At 36.3% G+C, this 25,052-nt stretch overlaps 1 protein-coding gene and 1 non-coding gene across 4 annotated transcripts in view; both read left to right on the top strand.

The window, feature by feature from the left end:
- Positions 1 to 7,273: 7,273 nt before the first annotated feature.
- On the top strand, positions 7,274 to 7,346 carry Trnak-cuu. Its single transcript has one exon. It is a non-coding gene; the product is annotated as a tRNA-Lys (tRNA).
- A 1,486-nt stretch (positions 7,347 to 8,832) lies between these two features.
- The window catches only part of LOC115220343, a 79,718-nt gene continuing 63,498 nt past the window's right edge, over positions 8,833 to 25,052 (top strand). For all 3 annotated transcript variants that reach the window (XM_029790447.2, XM_036509975.1, XM_029790446.2), the window contains exon 1: positions 8,833 to 8,937. In XM_029790447.2, coding sequence (XP_029646307.1) covers positions 8,879 to 8,937 — 59 coding nt within the window. In that variant the 5' untranslated portion in view covers positions 8,833 to 8,878. The remainder of the gene's footprint in view (positions 8,938 to 25,052) is intronic.

The raw sequence follows: 25,052 nt of genomic DNA, 5'->3' as shown, positions 1-25,052 counted from the left end.
ACTCATTTTTGCAGGTTTTGTTGCTCAGCGAGAAGTCATTATCATCATGCCAAATGAAATTGAAATCTATCTTATACAATACAAATACTGATTCACATGACTGAAGCTTTATTGCTTAAGTGAAATTTTCCCAATTTAATTATTTCCTCAATATTACGATGTGGTCGAAGTTAAGAGAGAAATACCAATTAACGTACATATTCCGCAATTCATTAATTTTTCTCTCAAGCTTTGCCTGTCTGACATTAGCATTCTCGCATTCAAATGGCAAAGATGCATCGTACTTTTTTTTTCTTTTCTTTCTTGAACTTTGTAGTAGTTCAGTTGTTGGAAATATTGTAGCTTCTTTTCTTGGTGCTAAAATTTAGATTATTTATTATTTTATGCCTTTACATATTTTACTTTTCGTTTCCTAATGAATTGGCAAAGATCATTAGTATGTCGGGCAAAATACTTGGCACTAAGTTTGTATCACTCTATATTTCTCAGTTCAAATCCTGCTGAGGTCGACTTTGCCTCTGTCATCTTTGTGAGGATGATGAAATAAAGTACCGGTCAAGCATCAGTGTCAATTTAATCAACAAGAAAATAATATATATAAAGAGAATGAAAAAGATGCAGAGATTGAGGATAGTGAGAATAAAAAGGTACTACTAGCGAACAGTGGTCCCGGTGCGCGCAGTCGCGCATCCGCGCTAGCTAGTCGTGACTAGTCGATCCTACGACTACCTAGCAAAGTAAATAAAACACAAAAACACAAAGTAAATAATTTTTTAAACAAAGTAAATAACACAAAGTAAGGATCGACTAGTCATGACTAGCTGGCGCGGATGCGTGAGTACGCGAGTGCACGCACCGGGACCACTGTTCTCAAGTAGTACCGAATAGAAATATAGAACGGATCAAGAAAATCTGAAAATAAAGAACAAAATGGGGGTCGAAAAGCGAGAGCAGGAAAGAGAGAGAGAGAGAGAGAGAGAGAGAGAGAGAGAGAGAGAGAGAGAGAGAGAGAGAGAGTAGTAACGATATTAAATTATGGAAAACTGGAAAAAAAATACTTAAATTATGTAACTAAAGGAAAATAGCATAATAATATTCATTTGATGTTTTGTTTTGATTTTCATTTAGAGTAGAGGAGGAGGAGTCCATGACCTTCGTAGGGCCTCCCAGGCGAGGACAGTTGCTACGGTTGATAGATTTTTTGTAATAAAAGATCGTGAAATAGAATAAATTATTTCTCCTCTTCCTCACAACGAAATAATTTATTCTAGTTTGTGAACTTTCGTCCTTTTTGCCGATGCATCTCTAGTTTCCGCGGATTCTTCTGTTTCACTTTGAACCTTTCTAAGTTGATGACCCCTTTAAAAAAATGTGACAACTTTGCATATAAAGAACTGGAATGAAGGTGGTGAAACACAGTAGAGATGACGAGAAAAGGTGGTGTCGAGTACATTGAATGGGCTTCAGCGAAGGCGGTGCGTAACTGATTCAAATAGGATCTGAAAGTGACGGAGAAGAAACTGAATCTTTGCCAAATTGCCAATTTTAGGCCTAGGATACTTGTATCCAGTAGGAGTCGTTCTAAATATGTGAAAAGTAATCTTTTGTGTGCGGCATTTGTAAGTTTAGAGGGCATGCGACTGTTCAGTGCTGACACTACAGCTTCTGAGATCCCTAAGAAGTCTAGTCTTTGGAATCCAGTGTTGGCAGCACTGTTAAATGTCAGGGCTGCCATATGGGATCAGTAGGTATTGTGGATCTTTTCGGTTTGAACGACAGTTTTTTCTAGCGGTGTCATATGAAATTGTCATCCATAATTATGACCCTAGTATCGATATATTGCCTTTCAATCTGTTTTAGGGTTAGGGTTAGGGGGAAGGTATCTTTTTTTCTTCAGAAATGTAAATAAACCCAATTTGTTTCTTAAACGAGGGACACATCCATACGGCACAGAATGTTTTTCGCCTCAATAGACGTCATTGATTGGTTGAAATTGCAGAAATTGAAGCAAAGAACAACAAATATCTTACAAACTGTAGAATTTTCTCAATAAAGCCAAGAGGTAAAGAGGTTTTATAAACACATTCTACCAGTATACGAAGTTTAAAAGTGTTTAGTTACATGGAAATTATTTTAAAAAACTGCTGTTCAAACCGAAAAGATCCGGCATTATGAAACGTAGTATTTGTAGTGAGTTTGAAGGATCTGTGTTAGAGAGTGCGTAGAGTTGCAAGCCTGTTTCCATAGAATGTGTGAGTGATTGTGTCCTGGTGTAGCTGAAATCTCATGAAATGTCACAAACCGGAATTAAAATACTGCAAAAGCAAAATGAAGAGTAATCTGTTTAAAAGAAAACAGTTTACAGTGAATAAGAGTAGACATGTTGCAATTTAGTGTTTACAGAGAAACTGGAAATTTATATAGGCATAATTAAACAATAGTTTAGATGGTGGTAGAAAAGTGATGTACTAGACTACATCCCATACTATAAAATTATTGGTTACTATGCAAAACACCGGTCCTATCGATATAGTTTCCCTATCAAATACTTTCGTTCTTTAAATACAGTACCGAGCCAATTATCCGGCAAACTTAGAACCGGAAGTTATTGAGATTTCTGGTTTTTCCAGTTTTTTTTTTAAACACAACTGCTTTGATGTTTTTTCTCTTCCCACACCACGTTTTTTTCTTGTCTTTTGTAAAATTTATTCCTTTTCATATTTCAAATAAAAATGAATAAAGCTGTAAAAAAATGTCTAAATATATACTTAAAATAAACAACTAAAAGGAGAGCTAATTTTTTTGTTTTCCCTTTTTCTTTTCTTTTCCTTTCCTTGTTCCTCTTTTTCCACTTTTTTTGGGTATTAAATAATTCTGATTGCAATGTAGAAAGCATTAGACACTTAGAAAAAGCAAATGCAACAACATAGCTTGAGAATGTTATTATGTGGCATTAGCTGACTTTAATATCAGGAAAGGGCCGAAAGCAAATTCAAAGGCCAAGCTTCGATTGGCAAGAGGCAAAAACCTTATTCTGCTTAGTGAAGACATCTGGGAAATGTATAACTGCTATCATTCACAGAAAAACTAGCACTGTTGAAGTGTTAAGTGAAATTTGGCAATCGAAGATCGAATCCACGCAATGCTTGCATGAAGCCACTACAAATACGCTGTGGAATAAAAAATTTATCTACTGTCATGGAAAAAGTGTAACTTTAAAAATGCAGAATTATCGGAGTAATGGGCATTTAAAAAAGTATGTATGTATAGAAATGTATGAATGAAGTCTTTAAGGTTTAAGATTCAAATTCAGAAAGTGTAATAATAATGTTTAGCAGTTCAAAACTGTGAGTAGTGAAATGCAGAATTAGGTCGACTGATCGTGAGAATCAAATATTGATCACTTCGCTAAAATCTGCGGGTGGTATGGGTTATTTTCCTTGTGTTGTTTAAATAAAATATTAGTAATATGTAGTAGATAGAAGAATCCATTGGAAGGGCCCTATTATCAATTTTTTTCAACAATCTAAGTATGTCATGAAGTTTCCAGACATGAGTTCTACTTATGAGTCAAAGTATAACAGTGCAAAATTAGAAATAGGACACACAAAAAATCAATATTCAAAGTAATCGAACATAAACAATGAAATGGGTTATTTCCATTGTGTGTTTAAAAAATATTAGTTTTATCAGGTAGATATAAAGGTCCCTTCCAGAGGCTGTATTATTGATTTTTTCAACAATCTAAGTGTGTCACAAGATTTCCAGACATGAGTTCTACTCACACGTCAAGTTTCATCAAAATTAATAAAATGATGTAGGAGGAGTTAGCTAACAACGCCACAAACAAACACACATGGACTTTCCACATATGTAGTAGATATATAAGAAGAAAAAGAAAATGGAGATTGGGAAGTGAATAATTGTTTATTATTAACAGCAGATTAATCATCTTCACTTACAGCTGTTTCAATTAATACTTAGTAAATATTAAGTAAATATAAAATTTATATTTATATGCCCTGAGCATAATATCTTCAGAAGGAAAAAAATATACCCTTGGATGTTTTATAGGTGTTTATGGATTCATTATATGCTTAGGTTACATTGATATAAATGTTGAGTATTAGTTGAAACAGTTGTAAGTGAAGATGACTGTTAATAAACAATTATTTACATCCCCATCTCCATTTTATTTTTCTTCTTTTATATGAATTTAAACTATATGTAGTGGATCTTGCAGGCATGAAGTGGATTCGATCCACCATAGCCAAATTTCAAGTAACAGTTCAACAGAACTTTTCTCACAGTAAAGCAATAGTTTTTTTCTGTGACAGCAGTTTTACATTTGCCAGATTATCTAAGCTAAGTCGAAATAATGTCTTCACCACTTGACCTTTCTAACCTCTTCTACTTCACCAAAAGCTAGAATTAAGATAGCAAGACTACCAACTAAATCTATTGTTCTCAAAGATATGTCTATCCTTCTGGATAGTTATAAAAGCAAGAACCCCAAGCAAAAATCAGTTAGTCAGCTCATGACAGTTCAACCAGTTAATGAATGACAACTCGAGTAAGAGATAGCTACCATCAGTTAGTGAATTGACCACTAGAATCATGGCCACAAGCAGGCAGCCAAACGGCCAGCGGGAAAAAGAAAGAAGTTTACAATCAGCGACTCTACAACTTTCACTAACTCACTTTCTCTTCTCTGCACATTACCATATCTCTCTCTATGGTTTACTACTACAATAAGAACACACAGGCCGAAATTAACTTTTTTACTTTGGATGCTTAACGATTTCATTACCTGCCTGTTGAGGCAAGGTATTGTATAATGTAACGGTAAAAATAAATATTTCCTTAAAACTTCATGCATTGTTTATCTTTCACATATTAGAACATGCTCTTACAATTAAATTTCAACCGTTATATATACCTATTATTTTAAGGAAATTCCCCCAAAATACTAAGTATTGAACCAATATTTCCTTGGATGAAACCATCCCTTCATGAGGTTAACACAGCCTCTAATCAAAGAGGTAAGGTGGAGAAAAGCTTCAGCCATGTTCCTCACAGAGAAGGTAACAGTGACAGAGTGGGTGGTGTGAGCATACTTCTTGCAGAGAAATGGGTGGATAAGGTCATAGAGGTTGTTAGAGTGTGCAATAGAGTACTTGAGCTCAGGCTAGTCTTGCAGAATAGTATAGCTACAATTATATTTGCCTATGCCCCACAAGCAGGCCTACCAAATGAACAGAAGGACCACTTTTATGATAGTCTTCTGCAGGCTACCTCAAAAACGAGTGAAAATGATTTCATCTTTTTGCCTGGGGATTTCAATGGGGATGTTGGATGGCATCTGGTATCTTCCATGGTGTTCATCGGGGCCATGGAATTGGTTCCCGAAATGAGCAGGAACAAGACTATTGGAGTTCTGTGAAGCAATTAACCTTTTGATCAGCAACACCAACTTCAGGAAGTCAACCAACCACTTGACAACCTATCAATCAGGTGACTCTGCTAGCCAGATCGATTTCGTTCTCATCAGACAGTGGGATGCATGGTTGCTCTTAAATACAAAATCTCTCCCTGGTGAAGAATGTACTCCCCAGCATAGACTAGTCATTAGCCACTATAGTGGCTAATGGAAAGAATAAAGTTTGAGCATCTCGAGTCAAGCCCAGTAATCAAGACTCCTCATGTCAATTTTCTTGTGATTGATCTGTGGTGTACTTGAATTTATATACTTTGTTTCGTGTAGGGAGACCACAGCGGACAACACCATTCAAAGTGAGGACGAGCGAAGGTAGAGAAGGGAATAGAAAGAAAAGAGAAGAGAAAGAGAATCCAGGGAAAAAAATCACAGAGCAACTTCAGTAAACGATGAATTGCCATAGCTTCACGTGTGCCCTTATCTCACTTTGTTTCCTCATAGCTTTCTGGAAAATGGATATTTTTTAAATGTCATTTTCTACAAATACCTTTCAGATATTATAGATTACGATTATATCGAAATTTGGGGTAAAAAAACAAAAAAAAAAAAAAAAGAAGAAAAACTGATTCGTGCGATGCATACGTACATCACAATTACTATTTAAAATTTCAAGTGATATGTATGTGATGTTGTCGGTATGTACGTGTGGACGCCTGCCAACTTTTTGTTTTTTCATATTAAATTTCGATATAATCGTAATCTTCACCATCTGAAGCGTATTTGTAGAAAATTTCATTAAAAAAAATCTATTTTTCAGAAAGTTATGAGGAAACAAAATCGGGGCGACAGATTTGTGGGTGCTACTTGAGAACAGTGGTCCCGGTGCGCGCACTCGCGTGCTCGCGCTACTAAGTCATAACTAGTCGATCCTTACTTTGTGTTTTTGTGTTATTTACTTTGTTTAAAAAATTATTTACTTTGTGTTTTATTTACTTTGTTAGGTAGTCGTTGTAGGATCGACTAGTCACGACTAGCTAGCGCGGATGCGCGAGTACGCGAGTGCACGCACCGGGACCACTGTTCTCATGTAGTACCGATTTGTGTAGGTATGCTGATGGATTTACCAGGGTTTTTTTTGTGTGTGTGTTACATTGTTTTAAAATACTGGTGCGCGCACACGCACAGTCGCGCATCCGCAAAGCTAGTCGTGACTAGTCGATCCTACAACGACTACCTAGCAAAGTAAATAAAACACAAAATAAATAATTATTTTACACAAAGTAAATAATTTTTGTTAAACAAAGTAAATTAAATACAAACAGAAAGTAAATCATTTTTTAAACAAAGTAAATAACAGACAAAAACACAAAGTAAGGATCGACTAGTCATGACTAGCTGGCGCGGATGCGCGAGTAGGCGAGTGCACGCACCGGGACCCCTGTTCTCAAGTAGTACCTGCCAATCATTGTGCATCGAAATGCATGGTATGGTAGGCCTTTCACGAAATGGAAGCCTAGTCTATGAAGAAAATAATTCCGTTGATAAGAACCTAGTTCGACCGAGTTGGTGCGTGTGGAAAGTCTGTCGGACCAGAAGCTAATGTGAGGATAAACAATAAACAATAAACAGCTTTGTCAAGTATTTTTGTATGAAATGCAAAAGGAGAAAATAATAGCAGTTTTGAAACGAAGGATAGGAAACGATGATAATTAATATATTAGCAAAATTGCAGAACTACGCAATAGTCACAATAAATAGATAAGTCGCAGCTACAAAGCAGTAAAGTAGAGCAGCATTAGGTTAATATAGCTTATAGAAGGCCGTGTTCCACATGTAGCCCGGCTAGCTCAGTCGGTAGAGCACGAGACTCTTAATCTCGGGGTCGTGGGTTCGAGCCCCACGTTGGGCGCAGTTTTTTTTTCGTTTTAATTACACTTGGAATGGTTTTTAAAAAAGAACGGTTTTTATTAATAATCCATTTCTTTTCTTGGGAAATCTAAATATCTTGAAAATGTAATATTTCCTCATTTTTACAGCGATGTATCTCTATAACTACGATATAAACATTACCAGTCGGTGGAGCACGAGACTCTTAATCTCGGGGTCGTGGGTTCGAGCCCCACGTTGGGCGCAATATTTTTTTTCGTTGTAATTTCACTTGGGATGGGTTTTTAAAAAAGAACGGTATTTATTAATAATCCATTTCTTTTCTTGGTAAATCTAGATATCTTGAAAATGTAATATTTCCTAATTTTTAAAGCGATACATCTCTATAACTACGATATAAATATTTTGAACATTATTACACTAGTACTGATAAAATAATTTATTGTAGGTTTTAGTGATTCAAGAAAATCTTCCTTGATAAAATGCTTGGTCCTTTCCGTTTAAGCACTTTTCGGCTCGTAAAGGTCAATATTTTTTTGTTTTGCACTGTAACAAATGAGATTGTGATTTACGTGATCTGATCAATAAGTATCCGGACTAAGCTAAAGCACGCAGAGTGAACTCTGCTGTGCATGCGCACTAAGTTTTAATATTCTAGCTCACTTCCCCTGTTTACAGCAGTGCTTGGAAGGAAGGTGTGTAGCATGTGATCGTCGCATTGACCATGACAGAGATAGATAGATCAAAGGTCCTTCCCGAGCCATAGGTTCATAAGGCTGGTTTCCCGAATTCCTTGACTAAATATCCCCCCCACCTCTGGTCCGTCGCAGGATTATTCACTTTTGCCAGCTGAGTGGACTATAGCAACGCCCGGTCCAGGAATCGAAACTACAATCTCACCATCATGAATGCAATACACTTAGCCACTATATACAGTCATGTTAGCGCGCCGGACGAAATGCTTAGCGGTATTTCGTCTGTCGTTACGTTCTAAGTTCAAATTCCGCCGAGGTCGACTTTGCCTTTCATCCTTTCGGGGTCGATAAATAAAGTACCAGCTACGCACTAGGGTCGATGTAATCGACTTAATCCCTTTGTCTGTCCTTGTTTGTCCCCTCTGTGTTTAGCCCCTTGTGGGTAGTAAAGAAATAGGTATTTCGTCTATCTTTACGTTCTGAGTTCAAATTCCGCCGAGGTCGACTTTTCCTTTCATCCTTTCGGGGTCGATAAATAAAGTACCAGTTTCGCATTGTGGTCGATCTAATCGACTTAATCCCTTTGTCTGTCCTTGTTTGTCCCCTCTGTGTTAAGCCCTCTGGTAGGCAATAAAGAAATATATATACAGTTTGTTTTATCTCGATCTTACAAATACAAACATATTGCAATTTAAAAAAGAAAAACACATTGTAGGTTTTATATAAAGATAAGACAGCGGGGGAGGGAAGGGAGAGAAACAGTAGCCAATGAAATCGTTCTAAATCTTAACCAATCAATGACGTCCTTTTCAAAACATTCAAAAAAGCACATGTTTTAGTGTTGGGCTACTGGCATGGTATGGCGCACGTACATGGCGATCAGAAGCTGAAAGATGCCATAGAAAAACAAAACGAGAGGTAAGATGCTTACTATTGAAGCGATCGATCTTTATTTGCTTCACATTGAATGTCCTTATTCCATCAATTTGCTGATGCCCGTGAGAACGTTGACCGTTATACAAACATATCGGCCTTTTTTAATCCGTCAGTCAGAGTGTTTGTGTATAGACACGCACTCACATTTATGTTAGTACGTGCGTATGGGACTCTGTTCAGATTTGTATTTTCGTGTGAATATCATACAATTGCTCGATTCTGTATCATTTGTAGTAAATGAAATTGCTGATTTAATATTACCTATCCGTAGATTATGATTCTTTCTACAACTTTTTCCATACTCATCATTTGCATCCACTTTACATTCACATGTGTACTCGCCTACAGTCCTGTGTGTGTGTATATGTATCACTCACACATACACGGTTGTACGTTTCATAACTTCTCAGTTTAAACGGTAATCTTAAAGAGGTGTGTTTTTTTACTCTTTTGAGATATTTTAATAAAACTTACTTGCTTGGTTAAGTACAATTTAAATGATTATATATGTAAGAGAAAATTTTCTTTTATTTTGTAGTTGGAAAGTTTTGAAACTTTACACAAATACTTTTAACGTTCATAGTTGATTGCTTTCTTTTTTCTTCTTTATCTTTCTACAAACTAAAAATAACTTTCTCTTTACCAAATTTGAGTTTCATATTCTTTATGATCTAACGATATTTTAAATTATCTTTTGGCAAATTAAGTTTACGATTGATTTCGATTTTTTATTTTAGTAACTTGCAATGTTTATTTAGAAACGAATCATAAAACTTTTTTTTTCTGTAAATCATAACTGCTAGTTTTTTTTTTTTGAAAAAAGTAGCTTTAAAAAAATGCTATTATGTTTTTTTAAGTCCTAATCTTCAGTGTTGGAAAAATATGAACGACACATGCATACATTCTCATGAAAAACATCACAACTAATAATTTTCTTTTGTGGAAATAAATGCTTCTGTTAATTTAAAAATTTGCTTGCAAAATCTTATAAAATGACAATGTTCTAAAAGTCGTACATATTGTATATGTTATATCCTAATAAAAAGAACCCTTATTTGAAATCATCTTTAGTTGAAGCACATAAATATACAATACTGGCTTCTAATTTTTGCACAAGGCCAGCGGTTTCGTGGGAGGGGTTGAATCGATTACATCGACTGCAGTGCCTATTTTACCGTCCCCGAAAGGATGAAAGACAAAGTCGACCCCGGCGGAATTTGATCTCAAAACGTAAAGACGGACGAAATGTTACTAAGCATTATATACAAACGTATGTGTATATATTTGTGTGTCTGTGTTTGTCTCCCCCCCCCCATCGCTTGACAACAGATGTTGGTGTCTATGCGTCGCCCGTAACTAGCGGATCGGCAGAAGAGACCTATAGAATAGGGGTACTAGGCTTACAAAGAATAAGTCCTGGAGTCGATTTGTTCGACTAATAGCGGTGCTCCAGCATGGCCGCAGTCAACTGACTGAAACAAATAAAAGAGTAAGCATTTTGCCTGGGATGCTAACGATTATTGATTTCAATTTTTGGCACAAGGCCAGCAATTTCGGGAGTTGTGGTGGTAAGTCGATTACATCGATCACCATTCTCAACTGGGACTTATTTTATGGACTTCGAAATGATAAAAGCAAAGTCAACCTCGGCGGAATTTGAGCTCAGCGTAAAGATGGACAAAATGCTGCTAAGTTGGTTTAAGCGACTAAAATGGGATCTTGACCATAAGCTAATTTCACCCTTTGATGTCTGCGAAAAGAGCAAATACCTTCACCACCAGCGTTCCCCATCGCCATCACCACCGTCGTCTTTCAAGCAAACAAATGATAGGTACTACTAGCGAACAGTGGTCCCGGTGCGCGCACTCGCGCTAGCTAGTCGTGACTAGTCGATCCTACAACGACTACGTAGCATAGTAAATAAAACACAAAAATAAATAATTATTTTTACAAAAAGTAAATGATTTTTGTTAAACAAAATAAATAAAACACAAAAACACAAAGCAAATAATTTTTTAAACAAAGTAAAAGAAAAACACAAAGTAAGATCGACTAGTCATGACTAGCTAGAGCGAGTACGCGCGTGCGCGCACCGGGACCACTGTTCACTAGTAGTACCCAAATGATATTGTGTTCAGCTACGCTAGAAATCTAATCTGTTGATTTGAGCACATCAGGAAAGAGCCCCGCTAGGCCCCACAGGTAATATAACACGTGTTACTGTATACACACCTTACTTAGCTTTAATCATGAATCTGGAGTCAGGGGTTTTTTGGGGTTTTTTTTGTTACCGATCATAGCTACTTGGTAAACTTTATTAGGCCAACTTCTCGGATCGTTCCCAGTTCAATTCGCAACAAGTTTCGTGTTTGATCCCACTGCATGGTGGTACCTTGGGCTAGTGTCGTTTAACTATAGTGCCAGGTCGACTCATGCCTTGTGAGAATTTGGTAGACGGACGGAAAAGCGCGCGCGCGCTTTGTACACACGCACACACACACACACACACACACACACAGATATAGATATGGATGTGTGTGTTCACATCCATAGCAAGAAGCGACCGATAGAATGAGCATTATTTGAATTAGAAGAGTATACTCTACTCTTTTACTTGTTTCAGTCATTTGACTGCGGCCATGCTGGAGCACCGCCTTTAGTCGAGCAAATCGACCCCCGGGGCTTATTCTTTGTAAACCTAGTGCTTATTCTATCGGTCACTTTTGCCGAACCACTAAGTTATTGGGGGTGGGGACAAACACAGACACACACACACACACATATATATACATATATACAACGGGCTTCTTTCAGTTTCCGTCTACCAAATCCACTCACAAGGCTTTGGTCAGCCCGAGGCTATAGTAGAATACACTTGCCCAAGGTGCCACGCAGTGGGACTGAGCCCAGAACCATGAGGTTGGTAAGCAAGCTACTTACCACACAGCCACTCCTATAACCTGATCAACTAGAAACCCAACAAAGTGATGTTCAAGCATCACTGAACCAGAAAATATGCGCGCGCGCACATAGACGCACAAATTCTTAGCGTTTTGTGAAAAGCAAAAGAAGCGGCGAGGGAGTTTCCTCCGCTGTTTCATTCTAGTCTTTTCCAGGTGGTCCTTGATTTTCCGATGATCATGACTTGGCTGTTTTAGCAAACCATGCGACTGACAAGTCACAAAATGAACCCTGGTACTACTAGCAAACAGTGGTCCCGGTGCGCGTACTCGCGCATCCGCGCTAGCTAGTCATGACTAGTCGATCCTTACTTCGTATTTTTGTGTTATTTACCTTTTTTTAAATAATTAATTACTTTGTGTTTTATTTACTTTGCTAGGTAGTCGTTGTAGGATCGACTAGTCCCGACTAGCTAACGCGGATGCGCGACTACGCGTGTGCGCGCACCGGGACCACTGTTCGCTAGTAGTACCGTATGTATACATATATATATGTATATGTATACATATATATATATATATATATATAAAGACACCTACCTGTGCCGATGGCACGTAAAAATCACCCACTACACTCACGGAGTGGTTGGCATTAGGAAAGGCATCCAGCTGTAGAAACTGCCAAACCAGACTGGAGCCTGGTGTAGCTTTCATGGCTTACCAGCGGACGTTAAATGATGATGATGATGATACATTGTGTGTATTTGTTACTTTCGAAGTCGATAAAAATACCAAATCAGGGCAATGCATTGACGGAATTGTTAGACTATCGAGGAATATACTTTGTGATAAATCATCTGGCTCTGTGTTCAGTTTGGCATGAGTGACGAAACACTCACGCCAAACTATATTAATCAGTCCAAGCTGGCCGCCCTTTTCCTTTGATAAACACAGGTGGCATGGAGAGGGGTAAATTTGCATGTATAGGAAAGTGCCAGTTTTCCTGAAAATACATTTCTCTGGTCTGCACATATGTGCAGTGTTGGCCGATGGAGACACCTAAGTTGTGCGTGTATTCACCCCCCCCCCCCACATAAATATCGGTCAATATAAAGATCCTCACCCGTTAACGAAAAAAAAATTTTTTTTAATCCCAGCCTGCCGGGTGTTGACTGTGTAGGATACGAATATAGCAAAAAAAAAGTTGCGCAAACGAACCTGGGGTGGAGAGATCCGATTTTTCCCTTATAACTTTCAGGAAATGCCTACCTTCTCCGCCCTCGATTCCTGGAAGAGTCGTTGAGATAGAATACCCCAGGTACCTCCTCCCTGGTCACATCAGCTGCAACCGTCATTTGACTTTCCGGTTGGGATCTCAAGCGTGACTAACTCAGACTATGGATATTATCTTATCCTAACATCTCGTTCATGGTTTACTCCTAAGTCTTCCGTTGGTTAGGTCGGCTTGAAGAATCCGTATTGCGATTCTAATAACGTCAGTAGTACCCCGTCCCCCAACATCAGTAACACCAGTCTACATATTCGTTACTTTAATATTTGTTTTTCTTTCTGCTGCGTGTAAGTCATTAAAAACTCGTCAAATTTTAGTAGATAATTCCTTTTACACATGGATCTCTGCGTTTGATTACTTTCCTATATACATTCAGTGCTAACAAATTTAATTGATCTCTTTCTTTCTTTCTTTCTCCCCCCTCTCTCGAGATACACACATAAATATTTATATTCACATCCATACATATATGCGTACATACATATACAAAGATAAGAGACAACAAATATATGAATGAATTTAATGTAAGACAATCTGACATGATGAGTACTGCGTGTTGTAGGCAGAATGAAGTGTGGCGAGATAGATAAAAAGATATTAAGAGCACATGCCATTCTCGTTACATTGCCCTGAAGAAGTCAGTCAATACAAACTTCAAACCTGACGGCCTCCTTCCATCTCTCTCACTCATTGAATATATTATACTATTATACCTCAGTTTAAAAATAGGCGTTGGTCCCGAACACACCTACAATTTTCTGGGTTTAAAAAAAATTATAGTGATGCGTTTTTCTATTTATGTAAATATCAGCTTTTTATGTTCAAAAAGCTTAACTTATTAAATTATAATTAGCCAGAACATCAAGGCAGTAAATGCTGAATATATTTTGTGGGCTTTTACTTTGTTACGAAGTAAAAACCCACAAAATATATTAATGCTTGAGTTTTTGATTCTGTTTATGAAAAAAGTGTTTGTACTCGTCACCGCTTGACAACCGATGCTGGTTTGTTTACGGTCCTAGATATAATTCTGGTTTAAGCATTCCCATATAACCCCCCCTCCTCTAATTTAGTTTTGGACTTTTCAGAAAATTTTTGCGAATTTGCGTTTCTACACTCGGGAATTCCTACGATTTTGAAAAAGAAGAAAAAAATTCAATTTGTTACATCAACCCCATAAGTCTCAAAATTTCCACTCTTTTTCGAATTTTTTGCTTAAATCCCAACAACGGACCACCCTTCGGTGCATGATCATTCCATGAAATGTATTTATGGCCAGAAAAAGACTGAAAAACAACATCAATACATGTCAAAGTGACAAAGAAACGAGGACGGTATCAGGTGGTCGTTAGATGTGCTAAAAATAGCAGCTAAATTCTCCTTAAATCACAGCCACAACATTTTTTCCATAATTGTATGAATTCCTGTGTGTAGAACACGTTTTCCTTACAGCCTGTAAAGGGCTCGCTTAGGGTCTCCGACGATTTCAAACTTAGATAAATTTGAGGGTGGAGGGCCCACAGCTTTCACTAGTTTCAAACTCTGTCGGATCAAATGTGTAAAGACATTTGATCCGACATTGTGGTCTTTTCTGAATTTCATATCCTTAGCATGCAAAGCTTTTTGGAACGGACGCGAGATCGAGAAGTGAAAGTGTCTACGATCGTTAACCTTTTTATCAGCCATTTCCTTTATTTCAAAGGGAATAAAATCATTCTATTTGATTTGCATCTATCATGTGAAGAATAGAGTAGAATATGGAAGCTATGAAAGACTTCACTGAAATAAAGGTAGCCAAACTCTGAATCAGAACTGTTTCACTATGCTTAACCGTTCGTTGTTAATTCAAAATTGTTGCTGGCTGAAACGGTCTACCACTTGGCTAAAATGGTTTGCGGGATTTAATTTGTGGCTGGTTGAAAGGGTTGGATTATACGACTAGCAATATTATTTATTCTATTACTTGTTTCAGTCATTTGACTGCGGCCATGCCAGAGCACCTTCGACACCTTAAAGAAAAACTCTGGTTTTATTCTCGGTTCAAATGCCGTTAACATATTTTTACTACTCCATTTGAACAGTTTGCATTCAAATCTTGTTCATGTAGGCTTTGCTCTTTATTCCTCTTGGCTGGATGATATCGGGCTGTGACAATAACTGCATCAAGCGTTGCCATTTTGTATGTCTCTGTTCATTTTGAGCAATTGACATAAAAAGGCAAACACCAAACGTTTCAGGCATATCAGTTAAAATGTTTTTTTTATCTGAATTGTGCACCTTGGGCAAGTGTCTTCTGCTATAGCCTCGAGCCGACCAAAGCCTTGTGAATGGGTTTGGTAGACGGAAACTGAAAGAAGCCCGTCGTATATATATATATATATATATATGTGTGTGTGTGTGTGTGTGTGTCTGTCCCCCCAACATCGCTTGACAACCGATGCTGGTGTGTTTACGTCTCCGTAACTTAGCGGTTCGGCAAAAGAGACCGATAGAATAAGTACTAGGCTTACAAAAAATAAGTCCTGGGGGGTCGATTTCCTCGACTAAAGGCGGTGCTCCAGCATGGCCGCAGTCAAATGACTGAAACAAGTAAAAGAGTAAAGAGCATATATATAATTAGCTTGTTTCGCGGGGAAGAGAAAGGTTCAATTTTAGGCCGAATGCTTGTAGTAGGATGGACTCCGCTAAAAGACACCAAAAGACTAGGTCAGTTGACATTGTTTAACCAGGTGACAGATTAAATCTGTCACCATATTGTCATGTATTATGTTTGGAGATCAACAACTTCTTTTATGATTTTTTACATTTGCATGGGAATGTTGTATATCTTACGTATAAAAACATCTTTGTGTATACCTATTTCTTTACTACCCACAAGGGGCTAAACACAGAGGGGACAAACAAGGACAAGACAAACAGATTAAATCGATTATATCGACCCCAGTGCGTAACTGGTCCTTAATTTATCGACCCCAAAAGGATGAAAGGCAAAGTCGACCTCGGCGGAATTTGAACTCAGAACGTAACGACAGACGAAATATGGCTACGCATTTCGCCCGGCGTGCTAACGATTCTGCCAGCTCGCCGCCTTATCTTTGTGTACACCATTTCCATCACTGGTATTGCTTGTGTGGGCAAAAATTAAACAGACTGTCTAAAAGCCAATGGACCCACAAATACTTCTTTTAGAAAGAGGTCCGAGGCTCACAGAGAACATTTCAGCAGTCCACCTGTTGCCAATTCTTGATTTGGTTGCACGACATAGAGCATATTATTACCATTGTCTTAATATTTATTGATTAGCTGTCATTTATCTACAACAGCTTGTTCATTATATTTTCCATTTTCATGCTAAATAATAAATATCGGATCTTTTCGCTTTGACCGGCAGATTTTAAAAATAATTTCTTTGTAACTTAACACTTTTAAACTTTGTATACTGGTAGAATGTGTTTATAAAACATCTAAGATCCTAAATATCTCTATTGAATTAGTAAATCACTAACATCAACATTAGTTTGTATCTTCTTTCGTTAGTATTGAGTACTGAATGGATTTCCCCTCATAAAACCATGTGGTAAAGCATATTTTTTTCTTCTTTATTTCGTTAGACCCATGGTGGCTTTCTTTAATCAAACTCATTTGTATATTATCCAAACTGTGAAGTGAGAGAAAGATAAGGCAGTAACTGAGCAAAGAATCTATTTTGATAAATATGTTCATCTTTTAATCATTATTGCCAGTTGAAAGTTTCTTATAGATGAAATATCTCTTTATAATAATTTCACATCTCCCTTCTCGTTTGGATTTTATCTTCAACGACTTGACAGTATCTATAAGGTTTACTCTTTTAACTCCATGCTTTTTCTTCTCATAATTTATTTTTAGAACTTCCTGCTTAAAAATCATCCCCTCTGTTTACTATTCTTTCTCTCTCACTTGGTGATTGAGAAATTTCACTATTTTTATTCTCTTCCATTACCTCCTTTAACCTTCCCATCCCTTTTCTAGCATTCCTACAGTTTGTCCAAGGTACTTAGCATCTCTTATGGCCTATCTCCTCCTCCTCCTTTCGTCCAGGGTAACCTGACAGCTACTTGTTGCTTTCAGTTCCCTGCTGGCTTTCAAAGCTACTTTCAACTGTTCACTTGGTGGCCTTTCATTCTAATTTGCTTTCATGCTGCATAAACTTTTACCACTTAACATTTGGCAGGGTGGTAGTGGTTTAGCTCAGCCTTCGACGAGCAAACCCGTATGATCGAAAGCTCATCAGCCGTGACCATTCTTGCTTTGGATCTTTGCCGAAATTGAAGAGAATATCTTACAAACTACAGAATTTTCTCAATAAAGCCAAGAGAAAAAGATGTTTTATAAACACATTCTACCAGTATACGAAGTTTAAATTTTTTTAGTTACATGGAAATTATTTTTAAAATCTGCCGGTCAAAGCGAAAAGATCCCTTGTTTTTTCTTATTTTCTTATGTGCAGGGAACCTAGGACTTCATTATCTAAATCGTATTTTGCAAGGATGTTGGGCTGCGGATTTGAATGAAATTTGGCTGTTGTTTCTAGTATGCCTTGTGTCCACATGGCGGCTTCTTTGTTGGTTCGTTGGGCGGAAGTGGTCCTGTTAGGTGTCAAAGGACAAAAGTATTCTGTTTCATAGGAAGTGTCTGGCTTGTGCCTGTGATTCGTGATGGAAAGTAGAGGGAGGAAAAAGATTAAAAAGGAGGGAAGCCAAGAGCCCTTGCTGTAGCTGTTAAGAGTGGTTTGAAATTGAAAGTTTCCCCATTTATGAATACAGAGGCTTTATGAAATATTTGAAGTAGCTCTGCAATGCAGACTGAATCCGACATGCTTATTTGTTGCTGTTATATATATATATATATATATATATATATATATATTATATATATATATATATATATATATATAATTTAATATTTCTATATATATATATATATATAATATATATATATAATTTAATATTTCTATATATATATATATTATATATATATAATTTAATATTTCTATATATATATATATATATATATTATATATAATATATATATTATATATATATATATATATATATAATTTAATATTTCTATTTATATATATATATATATATAATTTAATATTTCTATATATATATATAATATATATATATAATTTAATATTTCTATTTATATATATATATATATATAATTAATATTTCTATTTATATATATATATATATATAGTTTAATCTATTTATTTATAATATATATATAATCATCATCATCATCATCGTCGTTTAGCGTCCGTTTTCCATGCTAGCATGGGTTGGACGGTTCTACTGGGGTCTGTGAAGCCAGAAGGCTTCATCAGGCCCAGTCAAATCTGGCAGTGTTTCTACGGCTGGATGCCATATATAATTTAATATTTTTATTTATATATATATATATATATATATATATATATATATATATATATATATAAAATTTAATATTTCTATTTATTTATATATATATATATATATATATATATATATATATATAAAATTTAATATTTCTATTTATTTATATATATATATATATATATATATATAATTTAATATTTCTATTTATTTATATATATATATATATATATATATATATATATATGTATATAATTTAATATTTCTATTTATTTATTTATATATATATATATATATATATAATTTAATATTCTATTTATTTATATATATATATATCTATATATATATATATTATATATATATATATATATGTATATATATATATATATAAATTTAATATTCTATTTATATATATATAAAATATATAAATCGAAATATTAAATTATATATAAATAGAAATATTAAATTTTATATATATATTTGGGGAGGGGTACAATGAGTTTTTTACTGCATTTTTGATTTTGAGACAAAATACATATTTTTTACATATGTCCACTACCTTACAAAAACTATATCAGCTAAGTAAATGGCCTTCCCTAAATGCATTAAAAAAAGTATAACCATAATCCGATCACTATTTCAGAAAATTATCCCCGTTCTTTGAGTAATATAAAAGGTAAATTTAGTGGGGGCAAAATGAGTAAAAGAAGATAATGTAAATTTGCCGCTTCAGTTCTCCACATCAATATCTATCCTTAGACATCAGAACGATCAGAAATGCCATAATAATAATAATAATTAGGTCAAATGAAAGGGGAAAGGGGAAAATGGCACATATGAAATTAACGAAACTCGACTAAATATTTAAAAGTTCAATATTAAATATTCTCTGTAGTTTCTTCTTTGATATATTTACATACCACACATTTAAAAAGAAATTATTGAAATTTTGAAACTGGTGGGGGTGGCGGGGAATTGAGTTGGAATCCAACAGAGAAAAGAATATTCTTTTCTACTCTAGGCACAAAGCCCGAAATTTGGTGAGTGGGGGCAGTCGATTAGATCGACCCCAGTACGCAACTGGTACTTGATTTATCGACCCCCGAAAGGATGAAAGGCAAAGTCGACTTCGGCGGAATTTGAACTCAGAATGTAAAGACAGATGAAATACCTATTTCTTTACTACCCACAAGGGGCTAAACATAGAGAGGACAAACAAGGACAGACAAATGGATTAAGTCGATTTAACTGGTACTTAATTTATCCACCCCCGAAAGGATGAAAAGCAAAGTCGACCTCGGTGGAATTTGAACTCAGAACGTAAAGACAGACAAAATACCGCTAAGCATTTCGCCCGGTGCACTAATGTTTCTGCCAGCTCGGCACCCTAGAGAAAAGGATATCGATTGTTTAAACACCAAAAATATTATAGATCTTTAATTAGTAACCTCGATTACAATTGGGTCAAAGTTGAGGAAAGATTTCTTGGGTGGGGCGGAAGGACATAATCATTTAATGTCCGTTGTCCATGCTGGCATGGGTTGGATGGTTTGACCAGAGCTGGCAAGCTGGGGAACTGCATGGACTGCGCAGTTCCACCCAGCCTTTTGACCGTGAATCCCAAAACAAGAAAGAATCACCCATGTCAAATTTACATGTACAGATATGTAATACATTGCTTGCAATGTTACACAGCCAAGCTGTTACACTACTTTAGCATGCGGTCAACCTGGCATTTTTCACTTTAGTGTGTAGTCCACTTGGCCATTTCCTTATGTGTGTATATAAATGATTACACACACACACATATCTCTATATAATATGATTTCAGTTAGCAGCATCAACTTCACAGTTAAACATAGGAACAACCATATTTAAGTTTTTTGCTGAGTCTGAAAATTATAGACTGGAATTATTCATGTATTGTAATTCTTTTGATATGAAATAGTTCCGGGATGGGTAGGGGTGCTTGAGTCAGTAGATTTTTTTTTTATTATTTGCATAAATAGCAGTGTTATTTTTTTTTCTCACTTGATATTGAAACCACACTATTTGCTTTCATTGATGTCTCACCCAGTGATTCAGTAGTTGTGTGTTCTTTTAATGAATTCCACACATGGGTAAGCTGTCTTTGGTACATTTACTATGAATAGTCACCTCTTTAGGCCACCTCAACTCTTTTAGTCATATTCTTTTACTTGTTTCTGTCATTTGACTGTGGCCATCCTGGAGCACTGCCTTTGAAGCTTTTAGTCGAACAAATTGATCCCAGGACTTATTTTTTAAAATTTTAGTACTTATTCTATTAGTCTCTTTTGCTGAACCACTAAGTTACAGGGACGTAAACACACCAACACTGGTTGTCAAGCAGTGATGGAAGGTTAAACAGACACAAAGGCACACACACATGCACACATATATACGTCGGGTTTCTTTCAGTTTCTGTTTACCAAACCCACTCACAAGGCTTTGGTTGGCCTGAGGCTATAGTAGAAGACACTTGCTGAAGGTGTTACACAGTGGGACTGAACCTGGAACCATGTAGTTAGGAAGCAAGCTGCTTACCACACAGCTATGCCTGTAAAACATTTTAAGACATATTAAATCAATTTTGCTGTTTCAATTTTACTTGTTAGTTCAGTTGACGATGCAAAGGCAAAAACACAAATAAATGCTTTACTGTCTTTTCAATTTTAGAAATTTTCAATTTTTCTTAGATTCTTTTTTTTCTTAAATCTCTCTATATATAAACGGCAAAATGTCTGTGTGTGTGTCCTTTATACAAATCCACAATTTTTTAGTTAGAGGGCTCGCACTTTCTATGGTCATTCAAAACCGTCCAAGGGTGGTCGTGCACATCTTTACATTTCCCCAGTCACCCCGCAAAGCCATTAAAAATCAACAGAAGTGACTTTTTTGTGAACTTTCTATCCAAAACCCAATCAAAATGCCCGAAACTTGATACGCCAATTGAATGCCAGCTAGCTGTATGTGATTGGTCGGAAGATTTGGACAGCACTCGCGTGTATGTGCGCACACACGCAGCTGTATATGCATGCACTAGCACTATGACCCGGCGTTGCCAGGTTATAATGCTAGTTCTTATTATTTGGTGTTTGGAAGATATTCAGCTGCAGAAACCATGCCAAAGATGACATTGGAGCTTGACGCAGCCCTGCAGCTTGTTATTTACCTGTCAAGCTGTTCTGCCCATGCCATCATGGAAAGTTAGTGTTAAATGATGATGATGATGATGATTTATTTAGTTTCTTTAAGTTAGTAAAGTAGTGAAAGCTGTTTCCTACAGTAACAGATACTACGACAAATATGGCCTCTGCTGGTAGCAGGTTTACTTTCCATGCATTCTGTGTCCATAAAATGAGAACCAGATATTATGTGATAAACTGCATTCAATTGACCATGTCTATCCAAACACAATTATGACTAAAGGGACAGAAGATGTGGAGCGTCTGTCGGTCATTGTACCCATCACAAGTGCAAGTTATCATCATTATTTGGTTTCCTTATTCTGTATACAGAGTTCAAATCCATTATAAGTTGATTTTTGTTTTTTATTCTTCAAAGACTGATAAAAGGCCTCAAAATATATTTGGTCAAATCAATATTTGTCCTTGACAAAGTGGAACACTTCTTGTAGTTAATTGAGGAATATTTTGAACCACTACCATCATTTCTCCTCTCTAACACTCTAACATATCAAGCCACCTCAAGATTAATTTTTTTTTGATTACTTGAGTACCTGTTGTGCTATTTCAGAAACTTCGATTATGAAGCAAAACAGTTTTTTTTTTTTTGCTGAAATTTAATGTTACCAAGTTATTTGCATATAAAACTGCTCTAACTTTAACATGCCAAAATACTGAACAAATGGTTTGCATAGAAACCAAATCAGTTACTTGAGAAACAGAATGTCATAGAGAGGGCACAACGGAGATCATAATAGAGTAAAGAAAATTAAGACAACATATGTCAAGTTCTTCTTTTGTTTGATATTAGGTCACTTATTTCAGTTATTTAATGAATTAGGTTGGATATTCACATTGATTGTTGTCCTGTCACTGTTCATGAAAAGCACATCTTTGTTATTTGGTTAATATTATTTTGTTTTGATTTGGTACAAAAAAAAAAATTCAAGTTTTGAAATGGTTGGCAAAATATGTTGACTGAATTAACTTCAATATAATTACAGGTTCTTAAGGCAGTGACCTTGCAGAATCATTAGTACACCAGGCAAAATGCCTTTAATGGCATTTTACCTATCTTCACATTCTGAGTTCAAATTCCACTGAGGTTGTCTTTGCTTTTCATTCTTTTGGAGTTGATAAAATAAATACCAGTAGGCGCAGGAGTGGCTGTGTGGTAAGTAGCTTGTTTACCAACCACATGGTTCCGGGTTCAGTCCCACTGCGTGACACCTTGGGCAAGTGTCTTCTACTATAGCCTCGGGCCGACCAAAGCCCTGTGAGTGGATTTGGTAGACGGAAACTGAAAGAAGCCCGTCGTATATATGTATATATATATGAGTGTATGTGTGTCTGTGTTTGTCCCCCTAGCATTGCTTGACAACCGATGCTGGTGTGTTTATGTCCCCGTTACTTAGCAGTTCGGCAAAAGAGACCGATAGAATAAGTACTGGGCTTACAAAAGAATAAGTCCCGGGATCGAATTGCTCGATTAAAGGCGGTGCTCCAGCATGGCCACAGTCAAATGACTGAAACAAGTAAAAGAGTAAAGCACTGGCAGTTTGCTGTACTTGAGAAGGCATATCAAGCTATGCAAAATCGTGGCCACCCACACATACAGGCATGTCGTTTATGGCCATGCCCCACCCCCTTTCCTGGCCACGTAAAATGCACTTGTGCCAGTGCCACGTAGTATGTTCTCGTGCCAGTGCCAGGTAAAATTCACTCGTTGCTGGTGCTACTTAAATGCACCTGTGCCAGTAGCACAAAATGTACCCAAGCACCCTCTGTAAAGTGGCTGACGTTAAGAGGAGCATCCAACCATAGAAACCATTCCAAAACAGACCATTGAAGCCTGGACAACTCTTTGGCAACCCATGGAGGATCTGACAGAAGTGGTGGTCAACGAAAAACCTGGCTGATGACAGCCAAGGCTGGTCTGGAACCCAACCTGGGCTCCCATATGTACGGCGTTCACCACTGGAATAAGGAGTGGTTGGAGATCACGTGGTCGTTAACCTCAAACCGCCAGGTGTGATCGGCGTTTGTGAGAGATGCAGCATTGAGGATGAATGAAGCCAGCTCAACCCACCCCGGGTGAATGCTGTCTCAAGTCAAGTCCAACCCATGCCAGTATGGAAAATGGATGTTAAATGATGGTGAGTGATGGTGGTGATAATGATGATAAGGATGAGTAATGTTCATATAAACTTGCATGTATTCAATTACCAACATATAAACTTGTATCCAAAAGCTATCCAAAATATATCTTCCCTTTTGATGCCTTAAAATAGGCTTCATATACATTCCCTCCATTCGACAATTAACTTCTTGAGATCTTGTTGAAAATTTTCTAAGCTTTATTTTTTTTATATAAATTTAGAGTTGTCAATGTTATTTAGTTTTGTTTTGAAGTAGTGAGCAAAATGGTTAAAGATTGAATAGATCTCAATATAATTATAGCTGTAGTTTCAAGCTCCTAATTTTTTTATCAATTCCCAATAGAGAAATTCAAACTCAGAACAATGAAACAGTTCCTGAAACCTGTGAAACATATCAACTGTTTCCACTATGTACACCACATTATTTCTTTGATTTACTTTTGAATTGTGGTACAAAATGCTGCTAAATAAAATCTGTTCCTGTAAAATGTCATAAAAATAGACTTCAAATAAACTGCCTGTGTGTTTAAATTAATTCAAGAAAGTTTCAAAAGAATGACTTTCTCATAAAATTACTTGTTTTTAATATCTCTTTGTTATTTGTTAAGCTTTGAAACAGCCATGCATATTGAAGCTAGTCTCAAATTTTTGTCAAATGACTGTTTGGAAATTATGATCAAGAATGCTTGTGTAAACTCTGTCAGTTCTGTGTCAGTAGACCTATGAAGTAGTTCCTGGTAACTGATCTATGGTGTACTCAGTCATCTAGCTATATATAGGGTTTCTTGTTTCTATTGTCTGATGTTAAAAAGATTTAGAAATAAAAGCATGGTTTAGAGGTAGTAGGAAGTCTGTTGAGATTTAGTTACCTTGATTGCAACTATTGTAGAAACTGACTTGTTGATTGAAATATATTTAAATAGGCAGGCTATTGTTGCTGGCATGCTGTGAGGAAAAAATATTAATGCTTAAGGCAGTTGTTGTTTAGCTTCTGATCAACTTCTTTATTTTTATCAGATTGTCCATCTCAAATTACATTATCTAAGAAGTTTATTTTAAAAGCCACTAGAGTGACATAAAAAAGAAATTGGTTGCTATTTCTAGCAAGTTTGGTACATCTAAAGCAAATTTTTTTTTTCGTG

Source organism: Octopus sinensis, linkage group LG16 (assembly GCF_006345805.1).
Source record: "Octopus sinensis linkage group LG16, ASM634580v1, whole genome shotgun sequence".
NCBI classification, from domain to species: domain Eukaryota; kingdom Metazoa; phylum Mollusca; class Cephalopoda; order Octopoda; family Octopodidae; genus Octopus; species Octopus sinensis.
The sequence above is the reverse complement of the archived record's forward strand: the minus strand, read 5'-3'. Positions and strand labels throughout refer to the sequence as shown.